Consider the following 23710-nt stretch of genomic DNA (forward strand, 5'->3'; position numbering starts at 1 on the left):
GCGGGCCATGTCACGGCCCAGAGACAGTCGAAAGCCGGGTCCACGCGCCCATCCATGTGGTGGCGCCCATGATCTCTATTTACACTGAACCGAAACCATCCCCCACCCCTCCTTTTTCCTACGACAAGATAATACACAATCTTCGTAATGTTTGCATTTGGGGGCAAGCAGGGGTCGTCATTAAATTGTAGTAAGTTTTTAAGTCGCGATCCACATACAGTCGGTATCTTCCTTATTTGAACGTATTTATTCTCATCCTGTATTAATATTTTTATAATTATCGGAGATAACTATTCCCTAACCTACCTGACGGTTCGATTACTATACGTAAGAAGAAACGCCAAGAAGCATTATCCGCGGCGTTTGTTTCGTTGTGTACGCATGTATTGTTCCTATTTCATCCTATTTTTTAAAGTTACCCTTCTTGTAGATACCAAAATCTTCCCTGATTATGTGTTCATCTATCATCATACTTTATCCGACTTTCATGTGTTTCGTTCCTGTACAAGTTAACCATCTTGTAATTCATGTTGGTTTTCTCCTGAAGTGCGCACTCTTCTAAGGTAATTGGGCAATGTCCTTCGTCTCACCAGTGTTCGGACACAGGCGGTGTGAAGGGCGGTAACATCGCTGACACGAGGGGTAGAAATGGCCTGCCCTCGCGAGGTCGTCCGCAGGTCGCGGCTGTAAACCGCCTCTCTGCTTTACGACCCGCGTAAGGCGGCGGCGGCTAACAAGCGGCGCGCGAGCGACAGATGGCGCCGCGGTGCGGACACGCGGAAGTCAGCGAGTCATCAAACATACACAGCTCTCTCTCCACGCTGCTTCGTGTGTTCTTGTGTGCGTTCACTGGTACAGTTGCGAAGAATTGATCATCACATCTCTTTATTTTCCTGTTAAATTTCCACTACAAACATTAAATGCAAGGATGATTGAGAAATATTTAAATTAGTTTATGCTCTAAGAAATTCCTTGTCTTGAATCGTTCCGATCCTTTACGAAACAAACGGCGGAATCCGTTCTTTGAATGTCTCTTTGTCTTGGGGAAATTGATTAAATTTTTTTTTACAAACGCCATTGGTGGGTTTCATTGCATGACGTGGAAGGGGGTCAGCACTGCCGGACACTCAGGCCAAGGGTCCCAGAGGCCTTGGTTCACTGTGCATTGGTAGGGGGAGGGGTATTGCCTGGTCGCAACAAGGTCTCCCAAGGGATAAGCAGGCCAGCGCGCCGCTCCAGCCATCTCTGGCCACCTCGTAACAGTATTGTCTGGATTAGGTTACGCGCGACTCGGTCGCCGCTTTTATGTCGTGGGTTATCATTGCTTCTTGAAGTTGACCATCCAGAACTATGTCAACACTGGGTGAGTTAGGTGAAAGCTCTAAAGTTCATCTTTAATGTGTCGCCATGACTTTTCAGTAAGAGTAACTAAGTAATATAAAGGAGGAGTTAGACTGTTAGTTTTGAACTGTGTTCAGGTGGACTTTTCAGTATACTGATTAGTTTTTTATTGCTGTGACAAAAATGTTAATAATGTTTACATTTTTTAAAATATATAATCGTAAACGTAATAATTTTTGTTACTAGCAGTTTTCATATACATATTTTCTGTGAATATGGGTCAGTTCAAATTATTGAGGGCAACTTTAAAATGTTAATTTTTCAATAGGGATGTAGTTTATTTGTAGAGTCTTTGTATATTGTGTTCATTGCCAACGTGAAATGGAAATTTAAATTTTTTGCAGTAATCATCATCCCCGCTATCGAGTTTGTGTCAGGCAAGAACCTCTTTGATTCACCTTGTGTTTGTCAGTGGGTTAATTATATATCTCTGCTGTTGATATTAATAAATACAAATGTGTTTGTGGCTGTACTTTTTGTTTTTGAGTAAGGCGAGAAACGGGATATCTAGTGTATTTAGTGTCTTACATAATCAGCAACTTGCCAGTTTTATTTTCTAACGTAACTGGTTAGCACGATAAAATAGGTTAAAAGCAAGCTGTACTGGTTTTTAAGGTTTATTAGATGGCTTCAAGGCTTTGAATACGGTGGTTTGGTAGCGAACGCTGGTTGGCTGGACCAGTGCTTTGCTTACTTTCCAATTTGAGCAGGAAAACATCTTCTGCAACACGTGGTCACTGTTCAAGAATGCTCGAGACCTTGAAATGTATACGGGTTTCTGAATAAATGCGAAAACTGGTTTTTGTATTTCACAGCGTAGCAGTGGACATTAAGAATAGTAACAGCAACACTTTTGAACAGAAAATCTGAACGATCTCTCGTTTTCTTTGTAACTAGCTGTGACCGTGACTTGGTTCGCATTGTCAGAATCTAAATAGAATAGTTGGACCGTTATTGCTCATTAATGTGTTCACTATAGTTAAAGTTACATTAAAGATTCTCTATAAACTACATTTTAAGAAGCAAGTACAAACAATTCAGTGTAACCCCTAACTAGCGAATACATTATACGTCCAAGAATGATTTCTCAATTCTGTATTTATTTTTCTTTGCAAAACGTCTGCCCTTGTGTTCTGTTAGCTGTCTTCGAAAAAATAAGTGAACGGGAAATGTAATTATTTTGTAAGAATGCTTGGAATCCTTGTTATGTAAACATTGTTTATGCTTTAACGCTTCCATAAAGATATAAATATATGTATAATTGTTTTGTATAAAAAATTAAATCTTATCTTCGGAACAATTTATATTTATCAAATGGTTACTGACTAAACTTAAGTCAGTGCCACCAACAGTTTTTGAGTTGAATAATTTCGTACAGAAATTAATGACAATTCGAAACAGAAATGCAAGTATTACCAAATTATTACTTTTCCACATAATTCCCGTGCATGTTGAGCATTTGTCCCACGATGGATGAGTTTGAAAATCCCGGTCTCGTAGCGCTGCGTCTGCTGCCAGACGAGCCACGTTCGCTCGGCCCGTGTGAGCTCTTGTCGTCAGTCGGACTTCTCACCGCCGAGGAACTGCTTCATGGTCCACACAGATGGGAATCGGAGAGCGCCAGGTACAGACTGCAGGGTGGAAGCTCTAGAACTTCCCAACAGTTTCCCTGCAATTTTTCACAAAATGGGCGAGAAACATTGGCACAGTCAATACAGCCTTTTCCGTAAACTTCCACTATCTCCGAATGGATTTCTCCAACTTTATTTCCTTTTGCACAAAGAATTCTTACTAATAACAACTCGTTTATCCTCCACAGTTGACGATGTAATCACAAACGCCGGTGACTGACGAACGCTATCGGTACGTGGAATAACTAGATCTTGCATTGCGCCCGGTCAGTAGCGCTCTCTAGTTCCCTTTTTAGTATATTAATTTAATTTTTTCTAATTATGTTCCTACTTAAAAATTGACATGTGTGTTACTTGATGATACGTCCTCGTATATCAGTATACAAGGGACACCCGGTATTACAATAAGGAATCGATACCCTATCCGCCAGCCTGTCACACCCCTTTGATCTCTCTCTCTCTCTCTCACCTTCAGTTCCTTGGACCATGACCGCGGCATATCTGCCGAATATCTCCTTGGCTGGATCACGTATTTGTGTTCTTCCACCTGTAACCTTCAGAATCAGTGACAACGAGGTGGTGGTACGTACATCTATACTGTTATAAAACTGTATCTGTCTGCTTGTTCGAGCTTCACGCAGACTTCTGGACAGATTTTTGCTTATAAGTTTATGATAAGACATAAAACCGGCATGTATTTGATCTCGTTACGATGACGGGAGCCGGAGATTCAACAATAAAACAACATTTTTTTCACAACCAAGTGCAGCCAAAATAATCTATAAACTCTAATTTCAATTTCAATCACAATATGGGAGGAGGGGGACAGTTTCGAGGAGCACATACATTAGATGCCACGCGGGCGGAGCTGTAATATACCATAAAGATTAAACGATTAAAAAAATATTAAAAAATACTCGAAATAATTCCTAAAGAGTTCCTTGAGTTTCCATTGGTTTGTTTCTCATAAAAATGTTTAGTTTCGCTCCGATCTGTCCAATTTTCCCCACACTTTGGTTAACACGTCCAGAGTAATGGAAGCAATAGCCTCTTCAATTCTGTGTCTCAACTCTGGCAAATCATTAGGTAGCGGCGGAACGTAGACACGATCTTTTTTTATGCCCCTAAGGATAAAATTCGCATGGCGTTACGTCAGGTTAACGCGGAGGCCAACGAAAAAGAGCTCTGTCGTCTCGACCATTACGACCACTCTAAGGGCCCTGACACACGAGCGACCGAGTCGCGCGACTGAGACGCGCGACTCGGTCGCCGGGAAATCGCTTGCCATAAGATAGCATGGGCGTGGGTGAGAACCTGGCACACGGGCGACTGAGCGCGTCTCCATCGCGCGTCTGTCGCCAGCAGACGCGAATCCCCGCGACAGATCGCGGCGACCAGTCGTGCGGGAGCCTTGCACACGGGCGACTTTTAGCCGCGCGTCCGAGCGACTGTCGGTCAGTATCTGGTTGTATGTACTGGCGAGGAAGATGGCGTTCGATTGTGACCGTTTTATAATCGAAATAGAATCAAGGCCAGCTATTTGGGATTCCAGATGTGATGAGTATGCTAACAAATGCAAAAAGGGAAAGGCATGGGAAGAGGTGTGCGATATGTTCGTTGAGAACTTCAAAGCCATGGATAGCGTCCATAAAAATAAAGCAGGTAAGTGTAATTTATAAATATAAGTGGTTAGTGGTGATCTGAATATTTCGTGCAGCCCTGCATTCACTTTATTTGTTTCAAATGTATTATAAACATAATTGTTCTACGTGAAGCCTATTTACTAGACAGAGTATTGCAATAATTTTATAAAACTTATAAAACGAATATAATATTTTTTTTCATTATTCCTTTATAGAAACGTTACTACGTTTTTAAATGATTTACAATCGTGAAGATTACTGTTCAAAATATTTACATTATTGTCGAAACTGTTTGGATGTGCCCGCTGCATTTTCGTATCGGGTGTTCTCTTCAAACGTCCGTTTAAGTATTCATATTACCACGAACCACCTGATATTGGCAATAATTACAACACATGTGAAATATTGTATAGTTAATATATCTCTTAACAACAAACAGGTGTGAAATTTTAACAGTTCGTGTTATTCTTCCCTCATAAAATACAAAACCACTGTGCGTGCATGTGAGTCATTGCCAATGTAAATAAATTAGCTATTAATGGAAGGGTTTGTTTTCAAATTACATTGCAGTATTTTGCTTCTACGCGGAATTCATTGTAACTTACGCTTATGTCTAATGTTTACGATAAACATAGAAATACAAGTAAAATACGATATAATATTGTTACGAACGTGGGAACGATAGGGTTCGAAAGGATAGCCCCTTTTTTTAATTAATTATCACTATTTTTATTGGTGCTACTATTTACAGTTTTATTTACAAGTTATCCTGGCTTGATATAGGCTCGAAATAAAGAAAGTCTCTCTCAGTCCGTCACAGTCTTACCGCAGCCACAGATCGCCGTAAAGTGTCCGCCGATGTCACACAGGGCACTTGCTGGCTTCGCCGATGTTATACACTCTCTTCCCAGAAGTCGCCCGGTCTTCGCCGCCTCGTCGCACAGGTCTTCGCCTCTCCACACTGCGCCAGACGCGCCACACAATTATCTGCTCTGATGCAACCGCCCCCTGCTGATATAGAGGTCGGCCTTACATTTAGAACCTTCGAGATGCTCTTTGACATTGCGCAACTAGGGACGTCCAGGATTACGTGCTGGGGCCGGCGACGATGTCGGAGAACATTCAAGAACCGTTCCATTGACCGACCAGGTGCAGCCAGGTCATTAGCGCAGGCAGGGCGAGGGTGAAGGGGGGGCAGGCAGGCCGCGTGTCATCAAGATAAAGATAAGGCACGCGCGGCGCTAATCTGTTTCCGAGAAGAGCATCGCTCCGTCCCCACTGCGACTGGGCTTGCACGTAACAATATAATTAAAAGTAGCGTAACAACTAACATAATTCCAAAGTGAACACATTTTCGCATACGGAAATTTTGTTTTCTCTATATTTTGTTTATGCCACAAAATTCACCATGGCTACTGTCCAATGTAACGGTTATACGGTTATAACTATTACGTTGTTGAATGTGACACCTCTATAAAAGTTAAATTTCACTAGTATTGTTCACTCTTCAAAGCAAAAAATATTGCCATGGCACTGACCCTTGTTCACTAGAAAAGTAATCGGAAAACTTTTCTCGGATTGTTAAAGCTGATCGTGTATTTCCTGGTCGTGTAAGCGGCTCCCCTTCATCTAGTCCCACGACGTTCAGAGTGCTGTCAAATTCAACACCATCCCTTTCTCTAACAAAATTGTGTAAAATACAACATGCTTTCACTATAGTTTCTGCGTTTTCAATTTTCACGTCCAATGGCCTGTGAAAGATACGCCACTTATTTGTAAGTATGCCGAAAGTGCATTCGATGTAACGTCTGGCTCGTGACAGCCTGTAGTTAAATATTTTCTTTTTTTGAGTAAGATTTTTCCCACCATAAGGCCTCTGCATGTGAGTTGAAAGAGCAAATGCTTCGTCACCTACGAAGGTAAAGGGAAGTGGCTCTCCATTTTCAACTATTGGCCTATCACTTGGGATGTTCAACGTATTATCCTTCATCTTCTGAAACAGCTCACTGTTTTTATATATTGCTGAGTCTGATGATTTTCCATAAGAACCAACATCAACAAATAAAAACCTATAATTAGAGTCGCATAATGCTAACAACACCATGGAAAAATATTTCTTGTAGGAAAAATAGGTTGACCCACTTTTAGCAGGTTGAATAAGCCTTACATGCTTGCCATCTATTGCTCCTAAACAGTTTGGGAAATTTGCACGTGTTCCAAAACCGTCAGCAATCTTCAGCCAGTCCTCTTGCATTAACTGCGGGAAACATGCTTCATGTAAAAGCCGCCATATTGTTTCACACACTTCAATAACAATCTTGCGACATGTGGAAATTCCACAACGGAATGTGTAATGCAATTCTGTGAACGAACATCCTGTAGCAAGGTACCTGCAAAAAAAAAAAAAAAACACACACACTAAAAATATGCACCTTACATTATTGTTTTTTTTTTTTTCAGCTGCAGATCTGCAACGGAAATGGAAGAATCTACGTGACTGTTTCAGAAGAGAACTGGCTAAACAGAGGAATTGTAAATCAGGTTCTGCAGCAGATGGCAGGAAACAATATATATATTTCCAGCAGTTAACTTTCCTATTGCCAGTATGCGACACCAAACCTACAACAGAAGAATCTCCAGACTTGCACACGCAAGCCACACCCGCAGCAGCTACATCTACGGCACCTACTTCTCTTAAAAGAAAAAAACCGTCACCAGAAACAGAAGAACTTGAGCTACTTCAGTCGCTTAGAAGAAATATGGAAAAACGACATGCAGGTAGAGAAGAAGAAGACAGTGACAGGCATTTCTTGTTGAGTCTTTTGCCGTACTTCAAACGTCTGCCAGACGATATGAAACTTGAAGTTCAAAGCGACTTTTTAAACACCTTAAGAAGGTACAATCAGGTGTCAATTTCTGGTCATCGATGTCCTTCTCAGACTTCTGTCTACCCTCATTCTTCTCCATCAGTGATCACAGGCCCATCATTTGTTTCGCTTCCATACCCTAGTAGTAATACAAGTACCTCTGGAGTACGCAACCAACAATTTACACCCACCATCAGTCAGTCTTACAACTACGGGTCTCATTCAACTTCAGAAACATCGCAGTTAATGAGTCAACCCCAGCAGCCGCTGCAATGCCACGCCTTATCACCAATGTCACCAGCAGCTTCCTCATCAGTATCTCTCCAGTCTGATACGTCAAGTATTTGTGAAGACTATTTTAACTGATACCTAATAAATTATAAGACATGTGACCTTCATGGAAAGAGCAGTTTCAGTGAATAACAAATAAATATGTTATCTAACAATTTTCTTCTAAATTTATGAAAGAATTTATTTTCGTGTGCAAAACGATAAACATTTATGTGTTGGATCTTTGAGACAATATCGTGTCACGTAATAATAAATGTTACTTATTTGGGGTATGTTCAGAAAATGTTTTTTTTTAATAATATGATAATAAATGCTTCAACTATACCCTTAAAATACATGTAACTGTCTAATTAAATTATAATTTCAGCCGTAGCCAAACACATTTCACTCCTGTGTTCCTTGTACAACTATGAAATGAACTATTTGTCTGCTTATACAAGTGTACCCACCTTAATGTAATTGCAAGTCTCTCTTCAGCAGGGATACTTCTTCTCATACTTGTGTCAACTTTTTCAATGTGAATTTTCAGTACATCCAGAAGATCCGAGAAAGTACTCCGAGACATTCTGAAATAGTTAAAATATTTCGAATTGTCTTCTTTTAGCTCACTCATAATCGTATAAAACTGGCCCCTTGCTAAGCGGTCTGCAGTTATTGGGTGCATCCATAGTACACGTTGCCTGCGACGACGCCGGCGCCGACGGCAACGACGCCTTAGGACAATGCCAAGAACTGTTTCTTCGTCGGTGTCCATATTCACAGTGAAGAGTGTGTCGCGTGAACCTGGCACACGAGCGTCTCGGTCGCGCGGCTGAGTCGCTCTACTCGGTCGCTTGGACGCTCGACTGCAGTCGCGCGTCTCAGTCGCGCGACCGAGACGCTCGTGTGCCAGGGCCCTAACGGCCAGGGACCTCAACGTTCAACCACTCTCGTACAAAGAGATTCCAATGAGAAGGGGCTCCATCCTGTTGCCAAATAAAGTTTACAGGTTAACCCTCTAGGCCATACTACTTGGAGAAAAAGCATTTCTTTCACGCTGCAAGAAAAAAAAAACAAAGCAGTATTCGCAAATGTACTTATCTAATTGCTTATCTTATAATTGATCTAAATGCTTATCTATTTGAGTTATTCTTTGATTGTGATCTTGAAACAAAATACTACAACGCTTACAGTTCATACTATTAAATTTTATAACTGGAACATTATTTTATGGACATACTGTATTTATTTCAATGGTAAGAAATCAGAAATACCCTGAAATTGCGCGAGTGATAAGCTATTAGCTAGTTATATTATATAATCAGTCTCTAAAACATTACTTTGCCGAAGTACATATGCGGTGTAAAATTTCCAAGAATAGTTTCCTTCTCACTTTTTTTCCACAAGGTTATCTGTTAAAATATCGCGTAACCTGTTTTTTCCCTAAATTTTATGCTTTACATTATATTCTATATATTTTGTACACACTCTTAAACTAAATAGAACAAAGTTGAAATTGTAAAGTTACATTGTAGAATGATATAATTAATATGTATGTTATACGGACACACGTGCAGGGAAACTGTTCTTCAGGCCCTGTTTGCATCGCGACGTGACTGTACGCAAGTCAGTGAGATGGAACTGCAGCCAATATTCAGTTCCACGGAGTCCGAAGCGAAGTGAGGCTGTGCCCTTGTTATTTATGCTGACTACACTGACGTCACGGCGTGCGTGTCTGTTCGCCGTAACAGTACGCTCCTGTTGTCAAACGTTTCAAAACCTTAATTTATTTTTCTGTCGAATGCCTCGTCAGCAGCGACGAGACAACATATTTCGGGGATATCGGGGGAGGTATCTTCTGTAGCCGGTGTGGGCTCTCTGGAACGCAAGTCCAACTCGCCTGTGTTAGAGCTGGTTGTCTGATCTGTCCGACCGTGCTGTACGGCTGCGCTGTCTTAATCGTATCCTGTAGTAGCGCGCTACATTCACGTGTCTGAAGGGTTTGGTTCACAATAACCATAGAGATCAGCACTGTAGATTTCTTGGTTTTTCTAGGGAGATTTATACAAAAAAAAATCAAATTAAAAGCGTATATATGGAGTCTGGAAACATTTCTTAAAATCGTGTTTAATGTAATATGTATTTCGGCGAACCCTGTCATTTTCATGCCTATACACTGTTATAAATTTTATTTATGTATTCGGGTACTTTGTTTTAAATTTAAAAGAAATTTAATTAAAAAAAATAATGCAACAAAATGGTGCCCAAGACGAAAATACATAACCTAAAATTAAGATGTTTGTTTGGAAATAATTATTTTCACGCTATTTAAAAACTCTTATTGCACTCACCATGTTTCTTTTTGGTGAATACTGTTAATATGCAAATGGTGATGTCTGACCTCGGAAGTTCAAGCTCGTCAGCTCTGGTCAGACATATTTGCTCCGCGCTATTGTACCTATCATCAGCATCTGACATCACAGGTCAGATGCCATATCCGCATCTGCAACCATTAGCTCCGACAAATCAGTCAGACGGTCAATCAGTACGGACTGGAAAAACCCGCGGGTTCAGTGGCTTCCAGGATATGACTCCGCGATCCTCTACACACTTGGGTAACACGTGGCCTGTTTATTGACCGCCGACTTGTGAGACGTCTCAACTTGTAACTTGTGACTTGACAATTATAATTCTAACTGTCCCACAATTCTCCAGATTAATGGTAAAACAATTCCAGAAGCATGTCACGAAATGAATCCCTGATTTTTTTTTGCTGTCTTTGTCAATGAGTGATTGTGGGCGGCCCTTCAGACCCTGCAGACAGACCCACTTCCTCTCCAACAAGTGGCGCACGAGGCGGGCCAGGATCGCCCGGGGTCCACTTTCCCCGGTCGGGCGGGCGGCGTTTTCAATTCTCTCCCTCCACGCTCCCCCTTTCCAACACTTCGCCATTTCTTTTCCCATCCGCGCGACGCGCCGAGCCGCCGAATGGGATGAGCTCGCCCGACCAGAAAGAAAGTCGACGCTGCAGGTGACTGGCGAATATGGAACTTTCTCTTCCATTGACCGGCTCGCCGGGTCCTCCTTTATCCTCTCTCTCTCCATTTCTCTCTTTTCCTCCTTTCCACGTCCCTTCCCTCGAACCCGCGATGACTTCCTTCCTCATTTCCTCGCGCGGTAAGCGCAGCCGCCCGTGTTTACTACGCTCTGTCTTTGTACGGCGGCTACCCTGCGCTCCGTAACTCCACGACCCCTCCCCTCCCCCTGCCCCGTCAACCCCTGCGCGGCACTTCATTGGCCGCGCGTCACAAATTAACTCAGCATTTAGCGACTTTTTCAACTAAGAAATCGCCTCACGCTTCTCAAGAGAGTTCTTCATTTCAGATAAACTGGATCTTTGTACGACCCACGCTGTATATTTCGACTTCCGAGTTATGTTTTCCATGATGATGATGATGATGATGATGATGATGATGTCTTTTGTTACCCATCACTGGGTGTCGTGAGCGAAGCGATGCCAACCGTGACGTCCCGACGCTTGTCGCGGTGGTTCGCCTTTTCCTTCCGCGGGCTGACGGTGGAGTGGACTTCACAAACACCCAGTCCTGAGCCCAGGGAGCCCAGGGAGGTCTGAAAAATCCCGGGTCCTTTGTCCACCAGCCAGACACGCTAACCGCTAGACCCATGTTGGCGAACGTTTTTCGTTATAAAAAGGGTAAAAACACACTCGGAAGAAATAATAGTGTTTTTTTTTTCAGTAGTCTTAACTAGTCTCTGAATGTTTTGCTACTATAGCAAGATTTTCTTGCATGTTCAGAATAAGTGATACTTATTCCCCTTAAATTTACGAAGATGTAAAAGTTTACCGAAGATCCCTGGATAATTTTAATTTATAACCAGATTTCTCCTAAATTCAAGCTGCACATTTTTAACAGTGTAGGAGAACCTGGTGTGCACTCACCCCGAGTTACGCGCCTGAACAGCCCACGGTTGTAAATCTTTGGAATACTTCTTTTCCTGTTGCTAATGTTAGGTTAGGTGTGGTTACGTAGATAGAATTCTCGCAGAAATTCTATTCTAATTTTAATTTATTTAAATTTTAATTATTTGGGGCTTTCTAAATTTCCAACGCTGCAATCAAATGCAAGCAAGAAATATACCTGCCAATATCATGAAGTCTTTTTAAAGCCACGTGGTTCTTCCACGATGCTCAGATCTCCACACTAGACCACATTCAGACCGTTACATCAGCGCAGTAACCTCCGACCAATATCATCGGTTCAGAAAAAGGCGTTCCCTACTCTTCCTTCTAAAACCTTCGGAGTCAATGACAACGAGGTGGTTGTACATGATAATAATACAATTAGTCTCGAAAACATTTCGTGGCCGAAATAGATATGTGGTGTGAAATTTTTCAAGAGTACAGTTTCCCTCTCACTTTTTTCCCCGCAAGGTTATTAGTAAAAAAAAAAAGTATCGCTTAACTAGTTTTTCTTCTAAATTGTATGCTTTTAATTATATCCTGTATATTTTGTACACACTCTTAAACTAAATACAACCCAATCCAAGTTTTAACGTAATATTGTAGCATGATATAAGTAATCGGTGTGTTTTATAGCCACACGCGCAGGCCCTGTTTGCATCGCGACGCGACTGTACATGCCGATGGGATGGAACTGCAGCTGAGAATCAGTTCCATGGAGTTCCGTGGGCCTCTGGGCCTCGGTGCACAATTTGCGGCGGGTAATTTAGGTTCGATTGTTAACTCGATTTCCGATACGGCCTTCGGGCATCGGGCCGGAGATGCAATGAAAATCACTCGGGAGGTGCACGAGACAGCAATCGATGCATTCCGCACGTGGCGTATAACAGAGGTCGCTGCAACCCGGGGTTCATTACGTGCAATTTGCTGTCATAAACCTGCGGCGCTCATCAACGTACTCGCGGCATGAATCGCTCGGATCGGATCTAAGAAATTCTACATTGTATTGAGTAAGAATGCGCTCACTTTTGTCAGTGTCGTACGTATGAGGTGTCAGCAGCGCCGAAGTGATAGGCAGAGCAAGCGCGGCTCCAGAAGGGGGCGGTGGAGGTGATAGCCCCTCCCGAGACCAATTTTATTGATTAGTGTATATTTATGTTTACTTAAATATTTAATTTCATATGTTAAACTTTTATCTCATCAAAAGTTGCATGGAGCTACTAAGGTTCTGTATTTGAAACCTGTAATATGTAAATAAATTATTATCCAAGGCCAATATCTGACCACTTTCATTTTTTGCAACTACGACCTTTCTTTGTGCGATAGCCCCTCCCGAAAAGTCATCCTGAAGCCGCCATTGAGGCAGAGTGGGCAGGAAATCTGTACGCAGTCCGTGCGATACAAGATGACTGAACGGAAGAGAGGATGGGGGCACCCTTTCGGAAATTCCGATGTTCAGGATGCAGTGAGCATACTGCCTTAAACAAATCCGATTCGTGATATTCGTGGCGTGCAGGCTTTGACAATTAGAGCGCGTCTGCCTCTCTTCTGTAGCGTTTCAGTGTCTTGCCAGTCGTGCGGGAAATATCATGGCTCTGTGCTTTGTCACACAGAAAAATGTTTTCAGTACCTTTACGAAAAATTCCTTTGTAGGCCAATTGCCAATAAATAGTTTTAAAACTACAAGAAATATGTATTTTTGTATAACATATGGCTATGGTTATTTTTGCATAAATGAAGTACGTTTTTCGAGATAGTACTGAGCATTTCTTACGAAAATTGATGCATACTTTATATTTTAATCAAACCATGGCAAAGATAATCAAATATCGAAGAATGTGACTTTATTTTGTTTTACCGAGCTTATTATGTGCGCAGTTAATACTGGAAAGCTATTCGTGGAACGGTTTGAAGATAACTTTAACTATTGGTGGTACTGGGGCAACACAAAACATAAATGACCAGGTAAGGATCCTAACCTAGTATTACTGCAAACACTATTTTGTAGTGGTACAGTTGTTTACATGTAAATGTACAAATATCTGTAATTTTTACATGACTACTTCTGTTGATGTTTACTGTGCATAGTTAGCTCGTAGGGATGGAATATTCATGAAAAGTGAGTGATCGTGGAAAAAAATTTAATAGTATGAATATAGTACCCATCGGGGTGGTGACATCATGTTTCAAGGTTCAAGTAGGGTGGTTGAGTAGTCGGATCACTCGCCTCCTACCCAGGTGATCCAAGATCTATTCCCGGCGAAGTCAAACAGGGATTTTTCTCAAGTGAGAAACGCGGCGGACGTTACCTTGAGCCGGCGAGTTTTCTCTGGGCACTCCCGTTTTCACCCCATTCAGCTCATTCCGCCAAAACTACATTACCACAGGCAAGAGCATGACGACAGGAAGTCTACAAATTGGACGACTCGGCTAGATCTCAGATCTCTCCCGCGACCAGCTGGACCACTTGCTAACGACATCGTCAGGCTCGCTCTTCGACGGGGTTTTCTCCTGACTCCTTTTCTATTGCTGGTTCATTTTCTCTTCTCTCTACGTCACGATCCTCCGATATTTTTAATCGCTCCGTCTCCGCTAGTTTTTCAGGCTGGAAACTACTCAGAAATCGCCTTGTTTGCCTGTTAAAATGTTCAGTCCACACCGTTTGTCCGATCTTCTGATAGAGAATGTTTTCGAAATTACACTGTCATTTCTCCTCGCATTGTCCGTTACTGACACATACCTTGCTCCTATTTTGTATTGCTCATTGTACATTCTGCTCATTATGAGCCAACTGGTATTCACTGCACTTGTTCGCCAAGGTTACATCACAAGATGGTTGCCTAACCTTTAAACAACCGAAATAAATTTTATTTCAAAAATTTAGTCTTTTTTTTTATGGCGTTTTAGTGAAAACTATAAATATTCTCCAACAATAACATGCATTACTAGACATGTTCATTTTTGCTGTGCCACTATTTTTTCCTGCGAAAATTAACAGGTTTAACATACACTTCTATACGCAACATCACAAACTTGAACTCAGGTTTTTGCAAACCATGGGAAAGTGATTTTTACTGGAAACCGGCCAGCACTTTTGTAATCTTTCCTCTTTTTTTCACAGCTATACTTTTATCTAGGCCACTGAACTACTAAATGTCCATTGCTCGCTCTGGCAGTAAGAATAATCTTAAGTGTTTTTTCAAGTGTCTTGACACAAATTGTTTTCACGAAGTGAAAGTGTGTATAATCAATAAGATGCATGAAAAAAATTGCGTTATTATTTGGAGAGAGTATGGAATGCACGCCACGATACTCTTGAACTGCGTTCTAATTGGACCGTGCGAGGTGTGATCAAAATTACGGTGATTAATTTTATAGCAAACAAAGTTATGTGCTTACTTCGTATTTGAAATAATCTCCTTCAAAATACTTTCCTTGGCTAGCGATACGCACTCATCCCAAAGTTAATTCCATGATTGGAAGCATTTCTGGACGTGGGCAGACAGGAATCTTTTATTCGACCATAAACTCGCGAATCAGAAGCGAGGCGTAGCATGGCGCGAATTCGTGATGAAGGAGAAAGCCATTGAATCATTTTCCTGGTCGCCGTTTCGCAGACAAACGCGCTGTTCGAAATTCATGATTATAGATAGATACGTAGGGGCAGGCATTATTCGCGAAAAAATCTGAACGCCTATTAGACTGCAACAAGCTATGCCCGCACCAGTGGTTTCTTCCTTGTGATTGGCGGCCGTCTGTAAAAGAAGTCGTTGCCTTTTTTGACTGAGCCACTCAGGACGCGTTTGCTTTCGCACTGAATTACTCTGATTCGAGTTGTATCAGTCGACATGAACCTGAAAGAAATTCACCCAATCACGAAACACAGATGGCGCTACAGTGTTTTAACTTATAACTAGACTAGAAATCTTTTCACGAAATATGCATGGCCCTATTCATTAAGTCACAGATATAAATAAAACCTTCACACTCCCGCACAGTGTTCATGACTGCACAGCAGTTATTTGGATACGCCCCTCTTTGACCGTGAGACAACGATGCCCATCTAGGAGAGAAGTTGGCGAATACGGAAGTGCCAATTAACATGGATAAAAATGTTCTCGTAAAGAAATCAACCAATGGGAAAGCAAACATGGGTTGAGAGCACCTATATCTGTGAACTATACCCTGAGGCCAGACGAATCCGCGAAATTCTCGGGTCTCTGTCCATGATTCGCGACAGACACGGTGAACACGACCTCACTCTTCCGGCTCTGGGAGCCGACTGACAGGTCGCGACTTGTTCATACTTGACACTGACTATCTCAATGGATCAGGCTATCAGGCTTATTACTTCAGATAGATGTGGCGTCAGCAGTTGCTGCTGTAAGAATTCATTCACCATATTTTTCGATCACACCTCGTAAGCATAGTTCTGACAAGCCCCGAAGGTCCAGAAACCATTATCAACATTACAAAAATTAAAAAAAAAATTAACAACTCACATTCAGATCTGACAGGAAGAAGTTGCAATGTAGATAGGAGCCGTTGTAAAATTACAATAGACACTAACGTTTTTTGTCTGAAGTAACTATAAAAAGGTCCGTGCCGCGGGGAATCTGCGGCGGAGTGCGTGCGCAGGTATCGGTGTCGAGGAAAGCTCCTTCGCCCAGGCACGCACGATGGTGCGCGCGCCTGGCTTTCTCTCCAGATAATCGACGAGACTAGCCCCGGGAGGGTTCCCCCTCTCCGACACCCTGCCTTGGCAATATCTGCCTCCCCCTACCCCCCGCTGACCCCTGCTATCGGCGACTGACTTTCTTCTTCCCGTGCAACGTCCAAGTCTGCACCTGCCCCACTGCCAGTCCTCCCGCCGCACTGATGGGCAGACGCCGTACACATAGGGGCATGCAGATTTCACGAGAATATTTTGAGACTAGATGAAATTTAAAACATTGTAGCGTCATCTGTATTTCGTGATTGGTTGAGTTTGTCCCAGGTACATATCGATTGTAACAGCACCAATCACAGTGATTCAGTGTGGAAGCAAACGCGTCCTGAGTGGCTCGGTCCAATAAGGCAACGAATTCTCTCGCAGACGGCCGCCAATCACAAGCAAGAAACCGCTGGTGCGGGTAAACCTTGTTGCAGTCTATTAGGCATTCAGATATTTTTCGCGAAAAATTCCTTTCCCTACGTATACATTACTGGATAAAATTCGTGATGTGCTAGAATTCATACATTTGTAATGCTTCTGCTATTGGTTCATATATTCACTATTAATTTGAAGGCCTATGGGCCGATTAGAAACCCTGAATCAAAGAAGTATTGAATCACAAGTTACCCAGTTGAGACGACTTACAAGTCAGCAGTCAGTGAAGAGGTGGAGTCTATCCTGCAGGTCATTGAACCCTCAATTTTTTTCTAGTCCTTGGGCAGGTATACTATTTAGTGAAAAAAAATTCTGAATGCCTGTTAAGACTGCAATTACCAATTAGGCATGCCCGTGCAAGCTGTTTCTACCTTCTAATTGGCGGCCGTATATTTGATCAGGCCATTCAGGACTCGTCTGATGTTATAGTGTTTTAACAAACTGTCTTTTCGCGATAAGAAAAAAGACCCTACACAAAAAAAAATTTCCATACTTTTACAAACGATTACTTTGGAAACCAGTTGCCAAGAAATAGTTTGTTCAGCTACAAGAAAGTTATCGTAACTTTGTACAACATAATGGCTATGGTTATTTTCGCATGTATGAAATACGTTTGTTCGAGATAATACTGAGTATTTCTTATCAAAATGGACGCATATTTTAGTCGATGTTTCATTAAAGTATATTTTTTTTTAAAACCATTGTAAATATAATGGAATCCATATTCAATAGTTTGATTATTATTTTGTTTTATCATGCGTGAAGTTAATACGGGAAAGCTGGTTTGCAAAACAACTAATAACTAGAGGCAGGCATTTTTCGTGAATAGATCTGAACACTTATTAGACTGCAACAAGGTATACCCACACCTGTGGTTTCTGCCTTGTGATTGGCGGCCGTCTGCGAGAGAAGTAAGTCGTTGCCTTATTTGACCGAGCCATTCAAGACGCGTTAATTCCACACTGAATCACTGTGATTGGTGTTGTTACAATCGATATGTGCCTGGGAGAAACTCACCCAATCACGAAACACAGACGATGTTGTAGTGTTTTAACTTTCATCTAGTCTCGAAATCTTTCCACGAAATTTGCATGCCCCTACTAATAACTAGGGACACCTGTATTTCGCGATTTCGTTTCATGTCTTGGTATTTCACAAAACACTGTAGCTTTTTCTAAGAGTCATGGCAAATTGTGAGGGTGCAGCAGTACGGTGACCACATTCTCATTGGCCCCGTCAAGAGCGGGACGACACCTCTCACCGACCTCAGCCAATAACCACAGGAGAAAAGCTACAGTATTTTGTGAAATACCTTGACACGAAATGTATTCGTGAAATACAGGTTTCTCTACTAATAACACAAAGAATAAATGCCGTGGTAATAATCGGAACCCGGTGTTGTGTGGAACTGTGCAGTGTTTTCACGTGAATGCACGTGTGGCGTTGGGAAAGAAGCGAGAGTGTGCAGCCGAGGCTCCGCGGCGGGCGCGCGGGCCGGGCGCGAACAATGCGAACAAAACACGCGCGATGGCGCGTGCAGCCGTCGCGGCCATTGTGTCGGCGCCGCACAATGCACCGCGGCCTCGGTGCGCCGACCACGCCGACCTCTGGGTCCGCCGCCATTTGTCATCGGTAGGGACCGGAAAAAATTCGCGGTTTCAATGACCCACACGATAGACTCCGTAATATTCTATGCACTCGGGCAAATTACGCCTTCTCATTGGCTACTGACGTATAAGTCCTGTTAACTGGGATGTTCCGTGATTCGATACTTCTATCGATGAAGGTTTTTCATTGGCTCAGAGTCCTTCAGGTAAACCGTGGCCCAATCACTGAACCAGCAAAAGGTGCGAACGTATTTGGATTCTAGCCTATCGCAAAATGAATCCACGAATTTTGCAGGTGTCTAGTCATTATTAGGAGCAGGCGTTTTTCGCGTAAAGATCTGAACATTTATTAGACTGCAACAAGGTACACCAGCACCTGTGGTTTCTTCCTTGTGATCGGCGGCCGTCTGCGGGAGAAGTCGTTGCCTTGTTTGACCCGAGCCACTCAGGACGCGTTTGCTTCCACGCTGAATCACTGTGATTGTTATTGTCACAATTGATATGTACCTGGGAGAAACTCACCCAATCACGAAACACAGACGATGCTATAGTGTTTTAACTTTCATCTAGTCTCGAAATATTTTCGCGAAATCTGCATGCCCCTAGTCATTAGTAGAGACCTGCAAAATTCGCGGATTCATTTCGCGATAGGCTAGCATCAAAACAACTATACCTTCGTACCGCTTTTGCGATTGGCCCACATTTTATCCGGGGAACTGTGAGCCAATGGGAAACACTAAACCAAAAATGTGCCGAATTACGGGCAGCCTAGTTGAGACGTCTCACGCGTCAGTAGCCAATGAACAGGTGTCATTCCCGCGAGTATTTAAAGGACTGTGGAGTCTATCCTAGAGGTCAATGAATCCGCGTATTTCGCAGGTCTCTAGTCATTAGGCGCATGCATTTTTTTCGCGAAAAAATAAATATCTGACTGCTCATTAGACTTCCAATGAGGTGTCCCCGCACTAGCGGTTCCTTCCTCGTAATTGGTGACCGTCTGCAAGAGAAGCAATTGCCTGACTCGACAAGGACATTCAGCACGCGTTTGCTTCGACGCAGAACGGCTCTGTGATTGGTGTATTGTCAGTAGACATGTACCTCGGAAAAAATACCCTCACCCAATCACGAAACTCAGATGATGATGATGCTACGGTGTTTTAAATCTCAGCTAGTCAATAAATCGTTTCGCAAGAAATACATGACCCTATTTATTTTAATAAAAGCGTTGGGCGCATGTGAGGGTAACTAACATCTACATCGGTTATTATATTAATATAGGCCGGAAAAATTCGCGTAATCATTTCGCGATATGCTAGAAGCATACAAAAGCATTACAAAATTTTACCAAATGCTAATTTAAAGGCAATTAAAAATTAAGCCAAGACAAAAACGTGCTGGAAAGTAATTAACACTTAAAAAAAATCCTGTGTTGCCAAAACAAGATAGTAATAAGTAGTATTTCTCTAAAACCAGTCACTCACACATTCACACACAGATTCAAGCAGTAGGTAAACCGCGAAGTGATCAAGGTAAGTAGGAGTTCCAAAGATGGTTTTTTTTTTCAGACTAAAAAGTTCTTTAAGCTTAATGTTTTTAGTTAGTAAAAAAATTAATACTAGCCAATTTTACAATTTACAATATATATATTTTTTCTCAATTGAATAAAATCTACTTCTTTAATAGGGTCATCTAAACAATATATATATTAAAATTATAGTTTGTTTTCGTCGCTACGTCACGTAATATCGTATCACCAAAATGTAAGCCACGATCCAAAAGCGTGTAGTAAATGTGTTCGGGCACTTGAAGACGCAGCCTTGATTGCCCCGGTGAAAGGGTAGGCGGAGCCGGGGGACGGCCCATAAACCCTTATCTCCCCTGGCCGATGTACGACTGCCATAAAGGCTCTGGCAGGGCTCGTCTTCATTCGGAGAGCCTCCAGGAGTCGAGCCAGGCTAGACAACTGCCCCGACACTCTCGTGTATCCCTAACTGCGGCCCGTAAACTGAGGAAGTGGGTCACCGCTCACCCTGTTGTCGCAGTCTCCAGACAACACTTGGGGCCAGCGAACAAACCTTGCGACTGTGTACTGATATTCATTTGAATAGTTGCAAGAATACATATGATTATATAGCACATGACATTGCCTTTCAAACTAGATATATTAAAAATCTCATTATTCGAAAATCCTATAAATGTCTGAAACGTAACTTTCGCAACTACACACAAACATAGTTTCTGTACGTTTACAAAATGATTCCTTTGGAAAACAGTTGCCAAGAAATATTTTGTAACTTTGTACAACACATGGCTATGATTATTTTTGCATATATATATATATAAATAAATAATACGTTTTTCGAGATAATACTGAGTGTTTCTTACGAAAATTGATGCATGTTTATATTTTAATTGGTGTTTCATTCAAGCATAATTTTTTTAAAACCTGGCAAAAATAAACGAATACTCAACAGTTTGGCGTTATTTTGTTTTATTATGCTTATTAATGTGCGCAGTTATACTGGAAAGCTGTTCAGGGAACGGTTTACACATAACTTTAACTATTGGAGGTACTGGGACAGCACAAAGCTCAAATGGCCGGGTAAGAATCCGAACCCAGTGTTACTACGAACACTATTTTGTAGAGATACGGTTGTTTTCATGTAAATGAACAAATTTAAAAATATCTGAATGTTTACTTGAATATTTATGTTCCATTTACGAAAAAAATACAGCGTGGTTATGCAAAAAGTAAGTTCTATGCAATATACAAACGCCGTTCAGAGCTTCGGGAGCCATTTACAAATTACTCAAGATTTATTACTGATGTCTGATAGCGAATATTTCACGTCCCTTTACAATTTGTTTTCCTTCAAAGTTTTGTCTCTATCGTGGATAGTGAAAAAGACTAAAGCGGTTGTTTTCAAATGAATTGTTAGGCATGGATAATTCTAAGCACAGTATTATAGGGGCACCACTACAAGTCTCCTAGAGGCGCGTTGTCGGCAACTAAGTAAAATAATATAACTTTCATTGATAGCCAGTAGCATTGCCTTTCAACATAGAAAGGGTTCAATTCTGTATTGCGACAATTCTCATTATATTTACGCACAGGAAACTAAAATGTAACTTTGGCAACTTATACAAAATGTATAAAATGAAAATATCTAACGGTGGCATCACTGCGGAGTTAAGACTGCTATATATATATATATATATATATATATATATATATATATATATATATATATATATATATACCTATATGTATATATATAATTTTTTTAATATGTATAAAATTTGAGTGGTAGTTGTTCCGTATCACGTATCCAAGTTTATACCTTGATCCTGATGGCATGATCCTGTATAATTGATTGTGTGGTTTTAATTTAGTATGTTGACAGATCCTGAACACAACATAAATATCACAATACAAACAAATTATGTTGTGTGAAATTTTATTTTTGTTTTCAACTTGCAATCGTTATTTATTTTTATATCACAAGTTATTCTTAACACGGTGGAGGATAGGTTCCCTTGACTTCGCCACCCTGCGCATGCTCGCCGCTCTGGAGACTAGTGTAATCTGGCCGGCGGTCCCTCGGAAGTCGCTCGACTACCTTTCACGAGTCGTCGCTCGAGGACGTGCCGTGGACAGCCTGGGTGCGTTGTCAGTCTCAGTCACGTCCAGGCGTGTGACTTCCCTCGGCGGCGCAGGCACGCGCTCTGCTGCCACACGGGCTCCTCTAACTAACCACCCCCGCCCCCCGGCAGAGCTGCTGACAGTGCTTCCTCGCTGCATTTACCACAGCCGTGTCATCATTAGAGACCTGCAACATTCGCGGATTCATTGACCTCTAGGATAGACTCCACAGTCCTTTAAATACTCGCGGGAATGACACCTGTTCATTGGCTACTGACGCGTGAGACGTCTCAACTAGGCTGCCCGTAATTCGGCACATTTTTGGTTTAGTGTTTCCCATTGGCTCACAGTTCCCCGGATAAAATGTGGGCCAATTGCAAAAGCGGTACGAAGGTATAGTTGTTTTGATGCTAGCCTATCGCGAAATGAATCCGCGAATTTTGCAGGTCTCTAGTCATAATGTAAATAAGGTACATTCCCACCCCCCTGGCCACCCAAAAAACTGTGTCATAATGGAAAACTACCATCAGGGAGAAGTACCAGCGGAAATCTAACATAATTTATTAGACACTATAGTTATAAGTTTTGCGTCATGACAAAAATTACGAATTTTCCTTCAAATTTGCGCTTTTACGAATGGTTGTTAGGAAATTATGATTTAAGATTAGTATTGGCCTTTTATAAATTTTTATAGTTTTAATTTTGTGAATGTCTAGAACAGTACGCGCTTGTAGCAATTTATTTCGCACTGATTTGTCTTTGTTTAGTGACTCTTCAAGAAGGAAATTTTGATCCACTATATTGGAAACGCGTGTTGTGCGTCCTTGCTGCTTCTAATTGCTTTATGCCCAATGGTTCTTCTGCTTATTTCAAGAAAATTAATATATTTTATGGTTTAACCATGAATTGTGAAAATTTTCTCCACTATGGGCAAGCAATTTTTGATATTGTTTTTAAATAGTTTTCGATAGTGTTTTCAAAACACCTTCATCTATTACTAATGTGCAGTGCAGCCTATATAAATTTGTTGGAAACATTTGTTTCATCTGGTCTGCGATCAATTCAGTTGATTTATGAAATGCAACTACATATTTTTATGTTTTCACAAATATTGATTTATAGTTATGCTAAAAAATTATAACGTTTAATAAGGGTTAGTTAAAGCAAGACAAAAATAGGTTTCAGTTATTTTATACGATGAATAAGAATCACTCGTTTTCATCTGTAATGCTACGTTACATTACGGAATTAACTTTTAATAATTGAGGTGACTATAAATGGGAGCGCAGTTGTAACTCACTTGTAAAGAACTATATAGAAAGACTCGTCGAGTGTGTGTCCTCCCGCGCCGTCGTGAACAGCTGCCGGCGGAGCTGAGGCGTCCAGGGCTGGACTTGCTCGGCGCCGGGCGTCGCTCCTGGGGCGGACCACCGGGACCTGGTGGAACCCCGAGGAGGGCGCGCCGTCTCGCAGTCTCGTAGTCTCGCAGTCTCTGCACCGAGGACTGTCACCGGCCT

The 23710-nt window shown here is 41.8% G+C and overlaps 2 protein-coding genes across 4 annotated transcripts in view; both read left to right on the forward strand.

Moving 5' to 3' along the window:
• The window catches only part of LOC134542613 (rho GTPase-activating protein 20-like), a 927095-nt gene that overhangs the window by 480688 nt on the left and 422697 nt on the right, over positions 1 to 23710 (forward strand). The window lies entirely within an intron of this gene.
• LOC134542576 (uncharacterized) lies at positions 1557 to 8656 on the forward strand. Its single transcript, XM_063386950.1, has 2 exons — positions 1557 to 4694; positions 7136 to 8656. The coding sequence occupies exons 1-2, from the start codon at positions 4520 to 4522 to the stop codon at positions 7906 to 7908; spliced, it is 948 nt and encodes a 315-aa protein (XP_063243020.1). The 5' UTR covers positions 1557 to 4519; the 3' UTR covers positions 7909 to 8656.

The sequence above is a fragment of the Bacillus rossius genome (genome assembly GCF_032445375.1).
Source record: "Bacillus rossius redtenbacheri isolate Brsri chromosome 9 unlocalized genomic scaffold, Brsri_v3 Brsri_v3_scf9_1, whole genome shotgun sequence".
Lineage (NCBI taxonomy): Eukaryota > Metazoa > Arthropoda > Insecta > Phasmatodea > Bacillidae > Bacillus > Bacillus rossius.

Bases quoted from the DNA above. Each gene is read 5' to 3' on its own strand.
- LOC134542576 (XM_063386950.1), top strand. From the start codon at position 4,520: ATGGCGTTCGATTGTGACCGTTTTATAATCGAAATAGAATCAAGGCCA. The intron at 4,695-7,135 runs GTAAGTGTAATT...TTTTTTTTTCAG, and splicing joins CGTCCATAAAAATAAAGCAG to CTGCAGATCTGCAACGGAAA.